This window comes from Aulonocara stuartgranti, assembly GCF_965226115.1.
Source record: "Aulonocara stuartgranti genome assembly, chromosome: 12".
NCBI lineage: Eukaryota > Metazoa > Chordata > Actinopteri > Cichliformes > Cichlidae > Aulonocara > Aulonocara stuartgranti.
The window spans coordinates 8731808-8749661 of NC_138948.1; the positions used below are offsets into that span (position 1 = coordinate 8731808).

The 17854-nt window shown below is 39.4% G+C and overlaps 1 protein-coding gene across 3 annotated transcripts in view; it reads right to left on the reverse strand.

Moving 5' to 3' along the window:
* Positions 1 to 17854, reverse strand: part of col27a1b (collagen, type XXVII, alpha 1b) — a 68322-nt gene that overhangs the window by 30991 nt on the left and 19477 nt on the right. For all 3 annotated transcript variants that reach the window (XM_082553937.1, XM_082553936.1, XM_082553938.1), the window contains 13 exons: positions 16692 to 16745; positions 16533 to 16586; positions 11432 to 11476; positions 8603 to 8656; positions 7224 to 7268; positions 6358 to 6411; positions 5709 to 5753; positions 3811 to 3864; positions 2868 to 2912; positions 2555 to 2608; positions 1596 to 1640; positions 1337 to 1390; positions 874 to 927 (listed from right to left, as the gene is read on the reverse strand). In XM_082553937.1, the coding sequence (XP_082410063.1) occupies positions 874 to 927; positions 1337 to 1390; positions 1596 to 1640; positions 2555 to 2608; positions 2868 to 2912; positions 3811 to 3864; positions 5709 to 5753; positions 6358 to 6411; positions 7224 to 7268; positions 8603 to 8656; positions 11432 to 11476; positions 16533 to 16586; positions 16692 to 16745 (657 nt within the window). The remainder of the gene's footprint in view (positions 1 to 873; positions 928 to 1336; positions 1391 to 1595; positions 1641 to 2554; positions 2609 to 2867; positions 2913 to 3810; positions 3865 to 5708; positions 5754 to 6357; positions 6412 to 7223; positions 7269 to 8602; positions 8657 to 11431; positions 11477 to 16532; positions 16587 to 16691; positions 16746 to 17854) is intronic.

The following is a 17854-nucleotide window of genomic DNA, read 5'->3' on the forward strand; positions in this document are numbered from 1 at the left end:
AATAAACCTGCCCTTTAGCACCTGTAAACATGTTATGCAATTCAAGGTTACGTCAATGCAGAATAAAGGAAATTTAATTTTCATTGCACCAGACAACAAATCCCTCAAACAAGGGAAAATCAGATAAGATCCTGATATGAAGAATGAGTTTAGCTCCTTGGAATGGCTGTTATCATTGCTGAAAGATGCATAAATCACATAGCAGATCAAGCAAGCATGAGGCTTAGTTTTCTATGCAAGAACCTCAAATCAGATCAGAGAGCACTGAAAACATTAAGGAAACTTTTAGATTGCATAAGTGCCAAAGCTCAGAGAGCGTTCACACTGGGAATTTGCCTGTGCCCTACTCTTTGAAGAGTTGAGCTATATGTGCCTGATTAGACCAAAATTCTCACACACACATAAGGGCATAAAGTTTGCTTTTGTATACGTTTGAAGATTTCTGCTCATCTTTCTTCAAGAAGACCAGCCTTTTTTTCTTGAGAGCATCTTAAGACTCACTGGATCCTTTGAGTGCACCACTATGCTTTCAGAACAAAATTCTCATCCGGAGTTTAAAAAGGAGAAACTGCCTTCACATCATAATTTAATTGCAAAGCAGGCAAAGCAAATGTTTTCTTGCTTGAGAAAAGAAATATCTGTTATTTCTAAATAAGGTTATAATGTTCAGTCTAGAGATCACTGCAACATCACTAATTAAATAATTTTAATCAAATAAATTCCAATTCACTGCACTGGCTCTGGGGGAGCCATTACTGCAATCCAGTTAGATGTTAACTAAATGAGGTTTCAACTATACTGAATGGAGTTTTCCTGCATGAAACTATCCACAATGGATAATTGTAAATCATAAGCATGTGGAAGGTAAAATACCTGTTGTCCAGGTTTTCCACAAGGACCGGGCAACCCACGTGAGCCACGGCTGCCCTGTAACATAAATGCCAGTTAACAAGACAAAAAGGGGCATCAAATGCATCAAAACAAAAAGTACTGTGCAAAGCCTATTTGATACATTGGAGGCATTTGTGAAAGACTGTTTACCTTTTAGTGCCTAAACCTGGTACACGGCTATAGTAAATGGTTTGTACTTCCCTTTAAGAGAGCAGTACAAGAGACTTTACAACAAGTCCCATTAATCCATGCACACACAGATGGTTGCAAAGATGACACACTCTGTGCTGGTCTAATTGGTAGCAATCTGGAGTGAATCATCTTGCTGAGGGGAATCTGACACGGACCCAAACAGATGCATTTACGAGAAGCCAGCCATTAAATCCATAATCTTATTAATGGATGATCTGCGCCATCACCTGAGCACATACAAAAATACACCTACCTTGTCCCCTTGGAATCCACATTCTCCCGGCTCTCCTGGCAGGCCAACATCCCCCTGGAAACAGAAATAAACATAGAAAATAGTGTGAATGCTAATAAGAGAAAAATTCTATCAACAAGGAGCTATGATTAGCACATGCTTTATAGCTTTGCCTTAAATGTTAGCTTTCTCAGGAGAGAGATACAATTTTGTGATTTCTCACATTAACCATTCTTTTGTAGAGAAAGGTAGTAGTTTGAGAAAGACATATGCAGATCACCTTATCACCTTTCAGTCCTTGTTCCCCTGTATTTCCAGGTACTCCCTTAGAAGCAAAGAAAAAAAGCGCTGTCATGTTTCCCTGTTCACAAGGGTGTATTAAAGATGGACACAGCCAGACCTGAAAGATAAGTCATGATCTCTGTGCTCTGAAGCCTCAACAACAGTCACCAAGTGATTTTTTGGTGCTAAACGTTACTGCATTTGCTAAGAGTGCAAAATGCTAAGTAAGTAAAAGCAAGCAAACGTAGTTAGCAAGCTGTATTCATAAACGGCACAAGTGCAACAAACAGACACATACACAGCTACACAGGGAAAACTGTTTTGGTTTGAGGCTGTATGCTTTCCAATGCAGTTTAGTTTGCCTTTCTAATATGGTAGTGTATCGGGATTGACCACCAGTTCCTTTAATGGTCACTCGAGGCTTCCCCCAACACTAAGTCTGCTATTTTATTAGTCTGTATTAATGGGCGTCTGTGTCTTGAACTGGTAGAGCTTATGCATGCAACTTGCTAACCTAGATTGCTAGTGTCAGCTAACTTAAAACAACCTGATACCCTTGACTAAACAGGGTTGTTTCTGCCTCCACAAAGATAAAACAGTAATGACCAAAACACTAACACTGAGGATTCAAAATACAATCCAAAACCAACTGGCGTTATGGTGGCTCAGTCCATCATTTACATACATCTTTACATGACTCCCTTTTGGCTGTTAGTAGAAATGGAGATTTTTGGCACTTCCACTTGGCATCATTTTCAGCCCAGCGATTGCCGCTTGAGGAACATCTATTCTGTAGCATAATTAATCCCAAGACTAACCATGTCTGACCAATGCAAGTTTAGCCTCTATTGGAGGAAGTTTTGAAGGCCAATCACTAAAATACCAAAATGCATACAACTTACAGTTAAAAATCCTCAAAAACAGACAGAGGCAAAACAGTGAAACTGGAACATTTACCTTGAGTCCTGGTGGTCCAGGTAATCCCATAATGCCAACAGGGCCCATGTCTCCCTGCAAACAATCACACCAACAGCCTTAAAACAATGTCCTTTGGAGGAATTTTGTTCAATAGCAAAACAAGTGTTGTTTTAAATTCATAGCAGATGCTCATAAAGAAAGAAAATAAATAATACTCCACAAAAAAGTTGTTTCGAACTAATTTTAGAAGGAAGAAAAATGAAAAAGCAGAGAGCAACAGACAACGAATCAAAGTGCATAAACCACAAATATAACTTTATGAAATCAGTTACAAGGACTGCGCAACACTCACAATAAGACCAGGGACTCCACATGGGCCAGGAGCTCCCAGCTCACCCTAGGAGGAATGGGAAAGAAGAAGAGAAAGAAGAGATACATGTGCACACTCAGGAGCATAGAGCTGTCAGTACGAGATGCGATTGAATGCGGCATGTTTCTATATTTGTTTTGTTGATTAGTATTTTCCTTATCCTGAGAAAATGTTTTCCTCTACTCTATCTCAGTTTAGCACTGAGTAAGCGACTTGGCACTTAACACACAGAGCAGATTGTTGCCCAAATGATCTACCCCACAGCCACATGCTATGCCTACATCCTCTCCAAGCCACGCATCCAATACAGAGATGGATGACACACAGCCCAGTGTGGCCTTCCTGTCGCTTCCTTTCTTTCTCTATGAATGAAAGGAGGTGGATTTAGCCAAATGGAACATCCCCTCTTCTCTCTGGAGAGAGAGGAAATGAAGCCAGGGGATGCTCTCAGAGGTCAGCCAATCACAATCTAACACTGACCCAGTCAATCACAAGTGGTGAGTGTCAAGCTAAAGAAAGATGAGTGGCGAATGAAACTGCTGATGGTGCCCTCATATCAGTATGGATAATGATGAGTGAGGGAGAATGCCAAGATCTGACTCGTGGTTAGTCCTGAGTAAGTATAAAATGTTCCTGCTTTAAGTTTTGACTGTGTTAAAAACTTTTTCAGAATTATCCCTCTAGGTTACTTGATGTAGACTAAATAAATTTAAGTGCTACATTAAAATTTGTATGAAGTGCACCTGTTTGTTGCACTACAGCATTTTGTATGTAATCTTCTAAATGACACTGCAGTGTGATCGTTATGTGAAATCAGATTAAATCTGTGTCAGGTGTAACATTGTGGACTTCAGGGACAAATGGGAGGAAATGGATTCCACCAATCATGAGTAAATCGTGCAGGAATCCACATCTTTTCACTTACTGGGTTCCCATCAGGGCCAGGTGGTCCCCTCTCTCCAACGTCACCAAGAAAGCCCTGAGCACACAAAGAGACAGCATCGTCATGTAACCATAGAGAGAGAGTCTTTATTATATTCATTCTCTCAAAATGCCCATTTTGATGTTGAATGCATTTAGATATCACACGGGATGTCAGTTAAGTTATTACAGCAAACACAGGGGATAAACAAAGTGTTTTTCCAAAACGGAAGTTTCCAGAGTAAGGCCAAGTTATCAGATGTGCTCCCAGCATTTTCATTCCCCAGAGACCGGCAGGAAATTCCATGGCTGATTGTTTCCAAGCGACGAGTGTCTGTGTGTGCACGCACTGGCAGGGATTGCTCAGCAGCCCGCGAACCAAACCCCCAGGACGCGCCTAAATGGCTGAATAAAGCTGCTTGGCCCAGGAATTGCTGACTGTGCTCTTTTTTTTGCTTGGCGCTCGTAATTCCATTATAGAGGCAGAACAAGAGGAGTGATGCAGCCAAGAGGCCACACGCTCATCGTGTGCTTGTCAGTATGCCAAGGTCAACATGCAACCCACTGCACATTACACCTCAGTACTTGCCTATAGAAGGTAAGTGTTAGGGTTAGGGGAATGATAAATGGCAGAACTGCGGTGAGGTCTCTTTTATCGTGTCTACAGAGGGAAAGATCAAAAAGGGCTTGAGTCTTAAACAGATGGCAAAGATAGGGGCTGCTTGTGTGGCAAACAATCATTCCTTTTTTAGAAAATTAGGCAAAAGTGGATCAAGAAATAAACAGTAATTGGTGCAAAAACAAGAAACACGGAAAAATTTGCTGCTCCCAAACTGTCAATAACTCTCTCAGTTTTGATCAGAAACACATGCAACTCTTTTTTTCTCGTGCCGACAGTAAATCTCAGTGAGGATTTATTTATAGGATCTGTCCAATGAAAGTCTCTTCTCAAAGCTATGTGCAAATTCTAGCCAGTCATTCTATCTGTATGGGTGACACAAGAAAATGGGAGCAGTTTGATGTCATTCAAAATCTGAATTCAAAAAGACAATTTTCATCACACATATTCCCATTTGATAGAATGTGCCAGCTCTTTTGCTTGTCTGGTTCTCTTGCACTGCTGCTGAGTCAGGATGGAAAACAAAAAAAACCCAACTTCTTACACAAACTGATCTCACTTTTCACCACAGAGGAAGAGAAATGGCTTGCTCATGACTTGGCAATGAAGGGCTTACTCTTAGGCCTTGGCATGTATCACTGACCATTGCAGCATAATAAGACTGAAAAATCGTGTTCAACCGGACTAAGCCTGGGAAAAATATGTGATTCATACAAGTGGTTATGTGCAGTATTAGTATTTTCCATGTAAGCTTGGAAGGACGGGAAATTTGCTTCCAGGCGCCAATGACAATAGACCTCTCTCGTCTGTGGGTAGAGCTTCCAGAGGGCCAAACCCACAACTGACACATTATATTAGCCTATCAGTCTAACGCAACACAAGAACAGTAATAAGCACACTGTTTAACACATAAAGTTTCCAAATCAACTTCAGTCAGAGAAAATTAATTGCACTGATCATGAGATTTATAGACAGATAGCATTTTTTAACATTAAACTAGCAATAAGCTTAGTGGGAATATGATTATAATCTTCTGATATGTACTAAAGGAATCTATGCTTCCTCTTAGACTGTAGTAGGCTGAGCTTTTTGTGCCTCATATATGTATTTACGAGTAAGGCCAGGAGGGGTTTCACACTGAACTGAAGTCTCTGTCAGAGTAATGGTCATTTAATGGGCTTTATAGTAGCTCTGCACTGCAGTAAGGTCCCATAGATCACAAACACTGTCATTGCCATAAGGCTACATTAATAACTGAGAAGTATGTTGAGAGAAAACTTTACCGGCCTACCCATCTTGCCCTTCTTCCCATGAACACCAGGAATTCCCTACGAACAGGAAAGAAATGGATAAGAAGAAGAGTACATCATTTCAAAACCTGGACAACATTCAGCAATAAGACTCAATCTATTGGGCGGTGTGTAGTTTTGATGCTCCTCACAAGAACAAAATTATTGACTGAAAGCAGAGAACACCATTTCTTGAAACTTTACCAACTGTGGGGGGGTAGGGGATAAAATATTCAAATTCCATCCTTCAGCTTGGTATCAGCAGATGACAAAACAATCTCAAAGGGTCCATTTAACAGCTGATCTGTAGTTTGCTATATTATTACATCATGATCCTCAGAAGTGTTCAGGAGAAAGTTGAAATCTGAACTTCTGATAAACAGAAGAGCTATAAAATGGATCATGAGGTGAGGTTATTTCATCAGATAAGACATTTGAAGCTCAACTTATTGGATACAAAATTGTGCATTCATTGTTTTTACTCAAGAGTAATGGATAGGTTTGCCTAGTGTGGTCTTAGTGTTTTGATCTAATGCCCTTGTTTTATTCAAGTAAATCTAATCTGGGTCTCATTTCCATTTCATAATTTTTGGGACATAATGCAGCCCAGCGGGTATTCTCTCTCAAAGCCACTAATACTCACTCTCTCGCCATCAGGACCAGGAAAGCCAAAAAGCCCAGGGATGCCAATGTGACCCTGGAGAGATAAATAAAAGATGGAGTAAAGGAACAGATAAGGCGAAGATAGATGGAAAAGCAAAAGGTGGATAAGGGGACATAATGAGACTGAGCGAAGATGCTGGGCATTGTGTAGGACTGTCAATAACACTAACACGTGTCTAAAAATCTTTATAAAGCCTTCAGCTGTGATGGGTCCATCTGCAACAGTGCTCTGCAAGGTTTATGTTACAGTTGAGTGGTCTCGAAGAGCCAAACCTTGAAGCAAGTGTATATGCCCATGGACTGCATGGTGCTGGCTTCCACGATGTAGTCCAAGGGCACATACCCTCACATCAGGGATCTCTGGAGATCTTCGTGCCAAACCTGCTCAGTGGAAAAGTAGAAATAACAATGACATGAAATGAGAAGCTTACATCTGGATGCATTATGCAGCACAGCTATAAAGTTTTATGATCTCTGGCTAGCATTACTAAAAACTGTATTGACTCTAACATACTTTAACTATATGAAGAAAACCATCTGTTACCATTATCGTCGCGTTAACGGGGAAAGATGAGTGGTGTTTATGACACTGGGTGTTTTATACAACCACACTGGTTAGGTAATTAAATTAGCATGATTTTCACAGCTCATTTAAGGAAAGCGAAGGTCCAACAGAGAAGAAACATGCTGCTCTCCCCTGTGGCCATCAGTAGCTGCTACATGAGGGAGCATGACAAAAACAGGAAACATTAAGAAATGGCAAAAGACTTGCAAAGTACCATAGAGAGTCTTACAAAAACACACATCCCAACACCACCACCAAGAAGAACTGCAACATCTACTTACCCTCACCCCTTTTATCCCCATTTTTCCTGCAGGCCCAGGAAAGCCCTAATTGTAATAGATAAAAAAAAACATATTTCAGTAGTTACAAACAGCTGCATTCATCTGAGATGCCATACAAGTAAATTTATATATTTAAATCGGCTGACTAGTCTACTTAACAATTAGCATCCACCTTTTGGATATTAAATTTTGTATCCTCTTTAAAATTCTGTTTAGCATAAACCCTGACATTTGCAACATTAATGCTTCAGCAGCATTCACATCTGTTTCCCAGAAAAACTGTCGTTTAATGCACCGGCACAAAACATGACTCTGCAACTATAAAGATCAACTTTCTGCTCAGGAGAGCTCCCAACAGCAAATTGTAAAGTCTTGACATAAACATATAGCCCTCCTGATTCCCAGCCTACAGATGGTAGGGGGTGCTAAAACCTAATCCACCACACATCTCTAAGTTCATATAGGGGATCAGGGAGTTTTGGCATAGTCAGTGCAGTAAAGCACAGAGGCAAACACAGAGACCTGTGCCTGAACACTAAGTTATCTTAAACATTCAAGGGTTGTAAATGAGGGAATAGCCAACCAGTTGTTTTTGGAGTTTAAAGCTGAGATAAAATAGATTTCTAATGTGGAGAAACTCTAATACTTCCCAGCTTTGACTTCTTCAGTTAGACTACTCCTAGAAGTGAAGCAAGGGATAATGCTCAGAGTTTTAAAGGACAGAAGAAGCTTTTATTGTGTGTGTGTGTGTGTGTGTGTGTGTGTGTGTGTGTGTGTGTGTGTGTGTGTGTGTGTGTGTGTGTGTGTGTGTGTGCGTGTACCTGGGGACATGTGGCATTAGTCACACTTTTATTACCTTTTCTTTCTTCAGGGTATCGCTTACGATAGAAACCCTTTTGACATTTTATTTTCTCACAAGACCAGGGGCATCCATCGCTGAAATTCCACCACAGGTAATTTTTCTTTTCAATCAGCAGCTACACACTTTTCATTCTGAGTTATCAAATTAGGTTTTTTTGTTGAGGCGCCGGTTTCAGAGATTTTTTATAGTTTTGCTACCATCCAGGATTATTACATGTAATTATTTCCTTGCTTAAGAAAACATAAGAATTCAATGCTCCACTGTAGTTCTCAGTATGTTCATCATTCTGACAGCAAGTAAAAATTACAAGATGGAATCTGATTTGTTCAAAAGTCCCAAATCAGCCCTAATTTTTCAAAAAGTTGAAGTCACAATAGAAAAAATGTGCCGGCCTCCATTTATTGTTTTATTTCCACACGTGTGTCTGTGTGTCTATGTGTGTGTGTGTGTGTGTGTGTGTGTGTGTGTGTGTGTGTATCCCTGCTCAACCAGTGCCACAACTCTAGATTTACTGCACCTGCCTGCCAGGATAGCCTTTTGCCCCAGGGCTTCCATCATCTCCCCACTCACCCTGTGGAGACAGAGACAGTAGAGAAATACGTGCTAGAAGAATGCGAGAGACTAAAAAGCAGGAAAAGGAAGGAAAAGAGGATGAGGAAAGGAAATATTCCTAGAATAAGGGCCTCTTTTGTGCACAAATGATTTCTGCTGCAGCCTCGCTGATTGCCGTCCTAGAAACTTAGGAAACAGAGTAATTAAAACTGTAAGCAGACATATTTATGCCGTAATAAACAACAGTCAGTTGGTCCTATAGAGGAATTCAAAACCTCCAAGCTTTTCAATAGAGTCCTATTGTTTAGTCGAGTTGCCTAAGGAAAGAGGCGCCACTACAGACATTGCCACTCTAACCACTCAATTAATCCAACAGTAAGTGCTTTTATAATGTGGTCAAGCTTGCATGCTGTTAAGACTACTGTGAGCACAGCTCTGCATTGGTATGTTTATCCTTATCGACACACTGTATAATGCATGCGTCATCCCTTCATTGTGGTGAGACCAAATGAAATGCATCAATCAGAGAGTAACATTTAATTCTGTAAATATGGGAAAAGAAAAGTACTAAATTACTTAATGAAGGAATGCAAATTACAGGCCCTTCATACACTATATTCATTTAAAACTGAGGTTTCTGCATTTTCAGATTCCTGGGAAAACTGGATTAACATGTTAAGACAGGCTAGAAGGATAATGTCATTAAAAACCATAATCAGAGAAACAGCAGTCATTGTTGCAGCCCCCCTTAATATTACACACACTCTAGAATATACTGCAGTCCAGTAAAATGCCACCACTAACCAGAACATCAGAGCTAAAGCTATAATTAACTCCTCGATGGCAGAAACTGCAAAAAGTGCATTACAGAGATTCAAAAGGTGCCCTTTAAAGCTTAACCGTTAATTGGTTTGCATTAGACTGTGCAGGTGCAAAATAAAGCAGACACCATTGGTAAGTAAGAAATATTGCACAACAGAGGGTTAAGATAAAATAATAAGTGTTGAGCTAAGGAAGAGCAAGACATTTTTCCAGAATTACTAAGCTTTATCAAATGGCATATTTAATTACAATTTATATACAAATATTGCACCAGCACACACACACACACACACAGCACATGTACACAGCCATAGAAGTGATGTTACACACATTCTTAACTCCAGAGGGCAATACATAAAAAAATATTTCGTTCTTACAATCCTCACTCTTCCCATTGTCCACACTTAGTTAACCTCCAGGTGGAAGTAATAAGTCAATAAGCAGTTTCTAGCTAATAAAAATATGCATGTAAACACATTCACGTGTTGCATTTATGAAAACATATCATTTATAAGTGTTTTAAGAAAAATATATAGTTAACTATTTCACTATCAGCTTAACGTTTGACACAGTTTACATTATCTGAAAAAAGTGCTCGAAAAAAAATGAACTTTAAAGCTTTTTCTCCTTTATTGTGACACGATGCAATCTTCTAAGAGATATTTCACAGGTTTTAGATTCATGAAGATGGGAAAGGACTAGGGAGGGGAATGATCTAGAGTCTTCAAACTATTTAGCCTACTTGCACCTCTGCCAAAAAACTCCCACTATTTTCCCACCAAGATTCCCAAATGACTAATATCTAACATCTCTAGTCACCATGTGTAAAGACATAATCACTGCTATTTTTTTTTTAATGAACCCAGGTGTGCCTCTTTTACTAGTATTTTTCCTCTGTCACTCTCCCTTTCTCCTGTTTTGTTACTATAAATGGAAAGAAATGCTTAAGCGTTATGGGAACTGTCTCTGTAGACTCTTGGCTCTTTTACTTGGTAAGTAAACATACTGTGACAAACAGCTAACACACGCTGCAGCCATCAGACAGAAACATTTTTTATATTATACATGACAAAAAATATATTATAGAAATGCTATGATAAATGTCACAAGTATAAAAGTAAACGGACTAGGCTCTGAAAAATATTTATATATCAGTTTAACTAAAATCAATATTTGAAAAAATGGACTTTGAATTTAAACCAGTACTAAGTTAATAGGTTAAGCCTCTGTGTCTCCCTTTAACAGGCTCTATGGACCTCTATAAAAAAATAAGTACAGTACATCCCTACTAGAAAATTATATATTTTAATAAAAGCATATTTTTTATAAAAGTGATATAAATGATCACAAAAATGCAATGTCAAATCTAAATCAAGACGTCTAGAACAAAGACTTTTAGGCAGATGAAACCAAAGTGGAGATGTGTCAATGCAGAGCGTCATATATGGTGAAAATCAAACACAGTAAAAGCACAAATGCCTCACCCCAGCTGTCAAACATAGTGGAGGAGGAGTAATGGTTTGGTTCTGTTTTACAGCCACAGGACCTGGGCGCTTTGCAGTGTTTAAGTCAACTATGAACTCCTCTGTATACCAAAACATTCATGAGTCAAAACTGAGACAGCTATCTGACAGCCAAGCTTGGCCAAAATTCCTCCACAAGAAAATAAGTGACTGATTAAGTGATATAGAAGATCATTGCTTCAAAATATTGCAGCTAAAGGTGCTTCTACAGGCTACTGGGTCATGGTTTGTATTTAGTTTTTCACAAAATCTTTCTTTTTTCACATCACAATAACAGACACAATCTCCTTTATTTGGATATTGACACTATGATCAAACGAGGCGCCTGTTTCATTCTGAAGGATCAAACGGGCTCCTCCATGTAAACACTGTGTGAAGGCTAAGAAAACCGAACCTTTTCTCAGTACATGACATTAAACTGTTACCATGCTCCTGTAAAAAATACTCACAGGTTCACCCGGGAGACCAGCAGGACCAGGATATCCTTTTTGTCCCTGTTGACAAAAAAACACAAAAAAAGCAACAAGTTAAAAGTTAATACTAATAATTAATACTAAGTAAAATGATTGTGCCATATAATATTCCAGTCACAATTCCACAAGGAAGTTCAGTGTTAAGTGCCTTGGAGCAAAAAGATGGTTTATCTTGGAAGGGAAAAAAGTTAAATGGTCACTCGTCAAATTCAATTAATTTTTTCTTTTCTTTTTATCACCTTGCGTTCAAGAGTGCCTCAGTTAAGATTGCAGGGGTTTAAATTATGCTAGTAGTTTCCAGCTGCCTTAGAGAAAATTTGACTTTGTTTTCCTATAAAAAAGTTCAATAAAATGACTTCATAAAAACCTGGAAGGCTTAGCTTAAAAGGCTCCACAGCACAAGCAAACGTAATAAATGTGAAACTAATAAACCACTTATCAGCGGTACTGCCTGGTGAACCCTGAATAAGGCATTTCTTTACCATTTCTACACAAGAACAATGACATTTTATTTATTGTTGTGGCACAGCTACTTGGCTTTGGGTTAGTCTAATCATTGCCACCGCCGCACCCTGACAAAACAATTCAGTATCATCTTGCATTAATTAAGCCAATAAACTAATTAGGCAGTAATGCGTAAAACCCAAAAGGGTAATTAATGGTCACCTTCATGCCCTGTGATCTCAAATGAGCTTGCCAGCTGGCTACAAAATGTATTAATCTTTTCACAGTCAAGATCTGCGGCAATAAATAAAGACATGAAGTCATCTCTGGGTGGAGAAAAAGTTGATTATCTGAAGTGTAAAGTCATTAGCCACAAGCTGTTTTGGCCTGACAGCAGCAGCACAAATAAACCACAGTCAGACAGAGGCTGAAAAAATTAGTAACTGTGTGTACAGTAAATAAAGTCGACATCAAGAGATCAATGCAAAGCACTCCCGAACCAAACACCAGAGTGTAAAAAGGGACATCAAAATTCTCCTTACACAAACATCCTCTGAGGTATATGGTAGTATCGATGTAAAGGGTCAACTTTAAAGGTTTCTTTACTTAGTTCATGCTGGCTCGGTGAAGGAAAATGCCACTCGATAAAAAAATAATGCAGCTGGGCACATTTTAAAGTTGTAATTTGACTTTTTTGAGCTGACATTCTGTTTTCTGCTGTCTTCTGTGTTTTTGGAGAAAGAGTCTTCATTAGAATTTAAAGTAAAGTGTGTGTTTTTTTTTTATTATTTGTTTGGTTGGCTGTTTTTTTTTCCCGTAATGATTGGCTGTCCAAAGATAGTAAGTATTAATGGACAGCATGAGTCTGGGTTGAAAGTCTGAGAAAGATTGACACTGACAGCCACAGAGCCGATAAGTAAAATCTGGCTGGCAGGTTGACATCTTGAACTGATAAAAAAAGAAAAAGAAAAAAAGAAAAGCCTTGTGCAACATCTTAGAAATGTGAGCTATCCCACAAACCAATTAAACAAAACTAAAGTTTATTATGTCATCGTGGCGTAAGAACTCATCCTTTAAACAAGCAGACAAAGTCATGCATTCATTGAAGTTTGCTTCATGAACATTCATGAGCTGACTTTTACCAACACTCTGTGATTGTGTCTTAGTTCAAAAGGTCCTCACAAAGAAATAAGCACGCTTTCAAGGACAACTGTCTTTCTGAGATTCATATTTTCTGCACAGATCAAAGCCAGATGTCAGCCGATCGGCCACAGTAATTCTCTCAGACACTGTTATATTCACGTTTTGTGAAACTCCTGATTATTTGTCTATTTATCTGCAGACAAGCCACACAGTGCTGAGAGATGGAAATAATTGATAGGATTTTCGAGGGTAGATGAGTCTCCTGCTGGAGCCAAAGCAATGCAGCCACAAAAGAACAAAAGAATGTGTCTGGGCTTTCCAGCACAGCCAATACAGCCGAGTACAGTAAAAATAGGGAAAAGAAATCTGTGCATGCGTGTCGTATGTGGGCTAAACAAAAATTGGACCACTTTCACGGCTCTGTAAATCCATTGTGTGACACAAAATGGCAGAATCCATTGTGCGAGAAAAAAAGATGGCAAGGTATCATTATCTTCATTAGTTCTTCTTGTTCATGAAGAGCAAACAGTTTTAATTAGTGTAACTCACACCAGATCAACCCTACAGCCAACAGGCGAAGCGAAGCAGCAGCACCGTCTCCGCTGCGTGAAGAATAAGTAACAGATTGTACTTGGCAGACAAAAAATACATTGTTCTTTCCATAGATTTTTAATTTTATTATAACAAAAACCTAATCCCACCTGGCAAGCCTTGGGCTTCTTTCTTGGACAAATCAGCAAATAAAGGTAAGAGAATATTTTTATACGGAGCTGCAGAGCAGGAAGTAAAAAATGTGGAGGAGTGCACACCTAATAAAAAATTTGAGTGTTGTTGCAGTGTGCCATCATCAGAGCTGGCTGTGTAAATGGAACACAGGTTCAGAACCGGTAGTACTCTTTGCAGAGTTTTGGTTTGACACACACATGCATGAGTCTCTTCTTATTTTACAGCGCAAACCACTGATTGACTCCCAGGCAACCTTCCCATTACATCTTTACACATTTCCCACAGCGAGAAAGGCTGTTTCTGGCAGAAAGCCAAGGGACTGAGAAGAAAACTCAGCGAAAACCGTCCATGAAGCGGTGACAGGTCATAGCTTTGCAGGCTGGTTAGACAGACAAAGGAACAACCCTCGAGGTTCATCAGAGGCAGGTGATGGAATTTCAGCGTAATTGTAATACAAAAGTGCACTATAGGGAGTTTTGCCTTACTTAGTACAATCAAAAAAAAAGTCTAAGTCAAGAACAGCTGCAAGCAATGAGGTGTCTCGTGGCTTTCAGGGGAGCCAAGCTGATTGCTTTGTTTTTATTAGCTGGATACAAACTGCATTTTAATACTTTTTAGGGCTGTCAGCAGTTTCTTGCACAGACACGGGCCTTTTAAGTTTAACGTGAACTTGTGTTACCGGAATCTCACCTGACCTTATAACCAGAACAAGAACAGAGGATCTGTTACAGCTATTTAACCTCCGCAAGGATGCTGCTTTCAGCCTACCAAAGATCCACAATTACCATAACTCAGCTGAAAGAATATCAGCTTTTCCCATGACTCCATGTTCCATGACTCAGAAGACGAGGAGAGGCCTTCCTTTTTTTTTCCAGTTGGAGCCTTCCCCACTACTAAACTGAATTGAGGGAAACTGAGCACACCAGATGGTTTTTCACAGTCAGCCCTGTCTGATTGCATAACAAACTGCTGGCGCTTCCGCCAAAGCATTATTGCACTCATATTATTGGGTCCCAAGTGAGAACACGGCTGTGTGTATGTGCATGCGTCTCAATGAGAACAAAAGTTGCTTATAAGGGGTTTCTCAGATTGTGTAACAGCCATTTTTAATTAGCATTCTTCAGGCATCCGATTCCTGACCTTTCTCTGACCTTTTACTGTACCGATGTAGCTTTTACTTCTTTCTATCTTCACCAGAGTATAAATTTGAGAGCTGCCCACAAGAGGAGCAGTGTGATCACATACTGTCAAGTGCAATTTAAAAGAAGCTTTGTCTGTGGATTTTCTTCCATAAGCTTTTATGACTTTGTTTACTGCTGCAGCAGCCCATCGGGTAACTCATCTCTAACGCTCTCTGCCAAGTTTCCTTTCTTCTGTCTCATTTTATCCAGACTGAAAGCTGTGTGTAACCTGTAAACACTTCAAACTATTTCAACACCATATTAATTCAATTCTTTATTTAGATTCACTGCTGCTAAGTAGGCAGTGCAGGTCGCCTCATTGAAAAATTCCATATGAATATAATACATCTGGATTTCAGTCTGTGGATCCTACAGTGTTTCTGAGATTTATTCTTACTGAATCTGGAGGAAGCTTTGGAAATTAGAGGGAAGAAGTGTCCGTGAGGTCTGCTGGTTACTGGAATGAGCCATAGCTGGAGAAGGCAAGTAAACATTTTTCTAACATTAGCTGCTGTTGTTAGGAATGAAGAATTAGGTGAAACCCTGGCAAGGACAACCTCCAAACCTAATCAACATTTCTCATTGACACATTTCCAAAGATTTCAGGCTCTTTAATCATTAAAGAGCGAGGCTAGTGACATTCTACGTTTTTCTTAATATTAAGAAACTCAATGAAAAGACTTAGCTAGAAGTCGCGTAGACAGGCTTCATTCCTACAGTGCTGCAGTTATGTAAAACTATTATTGTAAAACAAATTCTATGCAAAAGTACGATCAGATTTACCATTTTATTTGTACACTGTGCATAGTAAGAAATCCAGACAAGTGCCAGACCACTTGAGATGTGCAATTACTGTGAGGGGCTTGGGAAAAGGCCAAAGATAAAATGAACAAGGCCACTGAGAAAACACTCTGCTAACCGTCACTCTCTGTCAGGATAACCCAGCGCAGTGGTATCCAAAGAACGTTAAATAATGCTGATTGCGAACAAGACCAGATCACAGCGCTAACCCACATTCATAAGTTGTCCTACTTTTTTAGAAGTACTGCTCTCCAGAGTGAATGACATAACAACCGAGGAAACCATGTAAAACTTTTCACCCGGCAATCTTTATTTTCCCCTCAGATGCCTTCATTATATTTTAGGCCTGCGACACAGATGATGTAACAGGCCTGGTATTCAAATATTTCATTTTCCAAACCAGTGGGGAGCTAGAACACAGGTATGCTCCTTGACTTCTGCATTATGTTAGGCTGTTTTCCAAACAAGAACTCAAACATTCATGTTTGGCTGAAAGCCCCACACAGACCGACAGATTCCACCTTCAAAGGCAAGAGAGCTAAAGAGCGTTCATTTGATTTACGGATCCTCGTTATACAGGACTGAGTCAGTCCTTCATTCTTGATGTGTCTGATTTATGTGTGAAAACACTGTCAGAAAGGAGAAAGAATGGACAGAAACCAAGAATTTGAACTTTCATGGAAGAGAATCAGCAAACTGTGATGGCAATTAATTACTTCCTGGCAGATTTACAAACAAATACATACACAGTTTCAGTTTGTGAGCCAAAGCAGCCGTTTTACCTTTCGTCCGTCTTGGCCAGGCAGCCCAGGGGGGCCCGTGACACCAGGTTCTCCCTAAAATGGCAAATGAGGACACATTCAGTTTATCGACATATTTACATGCCTATGTCTGCGGATAATCCAACAGATTTAAGGAAGGAAATGTGATAATGTGTATACTTTTTGTCCTTTTGGGGATTGACCAGGGGACAGTCCAGGATCTCCTTTTTGTCCCTAGAACATAAAAAAGAGAAAGCATTAATTTTTCATGACGAGTACAACATGTTCTAGTCTGCCAGAGCTTTTTATTGCACAAATTTCAACACTGATCCTCACAAGGTGCAGAGAACTTTGAATTTTATTTTTTGGTTTATATAATCAAAGAGTAACAAGTTCATTAAATTGTTGGTGGTTGTATTTACGCAACTGTGCAGTCCATTTATGCCCTCCTGTGACTCAGTTTACATCAAGCTAGGGAGAAGCAATGGGGAGTGACATTCTTCTCCCTTTTCGGGCAGTGGGAATCCTGTCAGTGCGGCCTGGGTCAGCATTCAGTGTTCAATTTTAATAGTGAAAGAACTGCCATGTAATTTGTGCAACCATGTCCAAGTGGAAGCACAGTATAGCATTTCCTGTGTTAGTGGTTATCATAGTGGTAATCAGGTGATGTGATAAAGCACCCAAACGGTACAGCTATAATCAACGAGGTGATTGAAAATGCTGTAACACATTACATTTGACTCCAAGTGTGGAAAGTGTGGAAATAAATCATCCTCTTTTATGACGCACATTGCAGCTTGCAACCAAAGCCTGTTTTCAAAGAAAGTAAACTTCTTATAGCAAATAGCAACAGCACATTAGCATATGAGCATAGATGGAAAGTCATGCATAGTTTTAAAAGAACACTTTTCATTTTTGTACTGGATAATTCCCCCCTTCACAGCATATCGGCCCATTTAAACTTGCATGTTTGTGTCAGTTACCACTTGGCACTGAATAACCTCTTGCAGTTTCTCCAGACTGATTTCTTTATAGTGCAGGGAGCAACACGCATATACAAACACTGTCTTTTCACTCTCCTTGAACTAGATTATCTGAAGGGTTTAAGGGTTGGAAAAAGATGTGGAATTAGTTAATAACTTCTGCAAGCTCAAGACCTTAATAAGCACTTTTACCTTCTGCTGATTTATCCATTTTCTATTCCTTCCTTTTCATTTTTTAAGCCTAATGGTCAGGTACTTACAGTAGCGAGTAAGTGAAAATATTTTTGATTCAATTTATCATAATTACATCTAAATATACAAACAAACAAAAAAACAGCATAGCGTGCTTTCATTTGACTG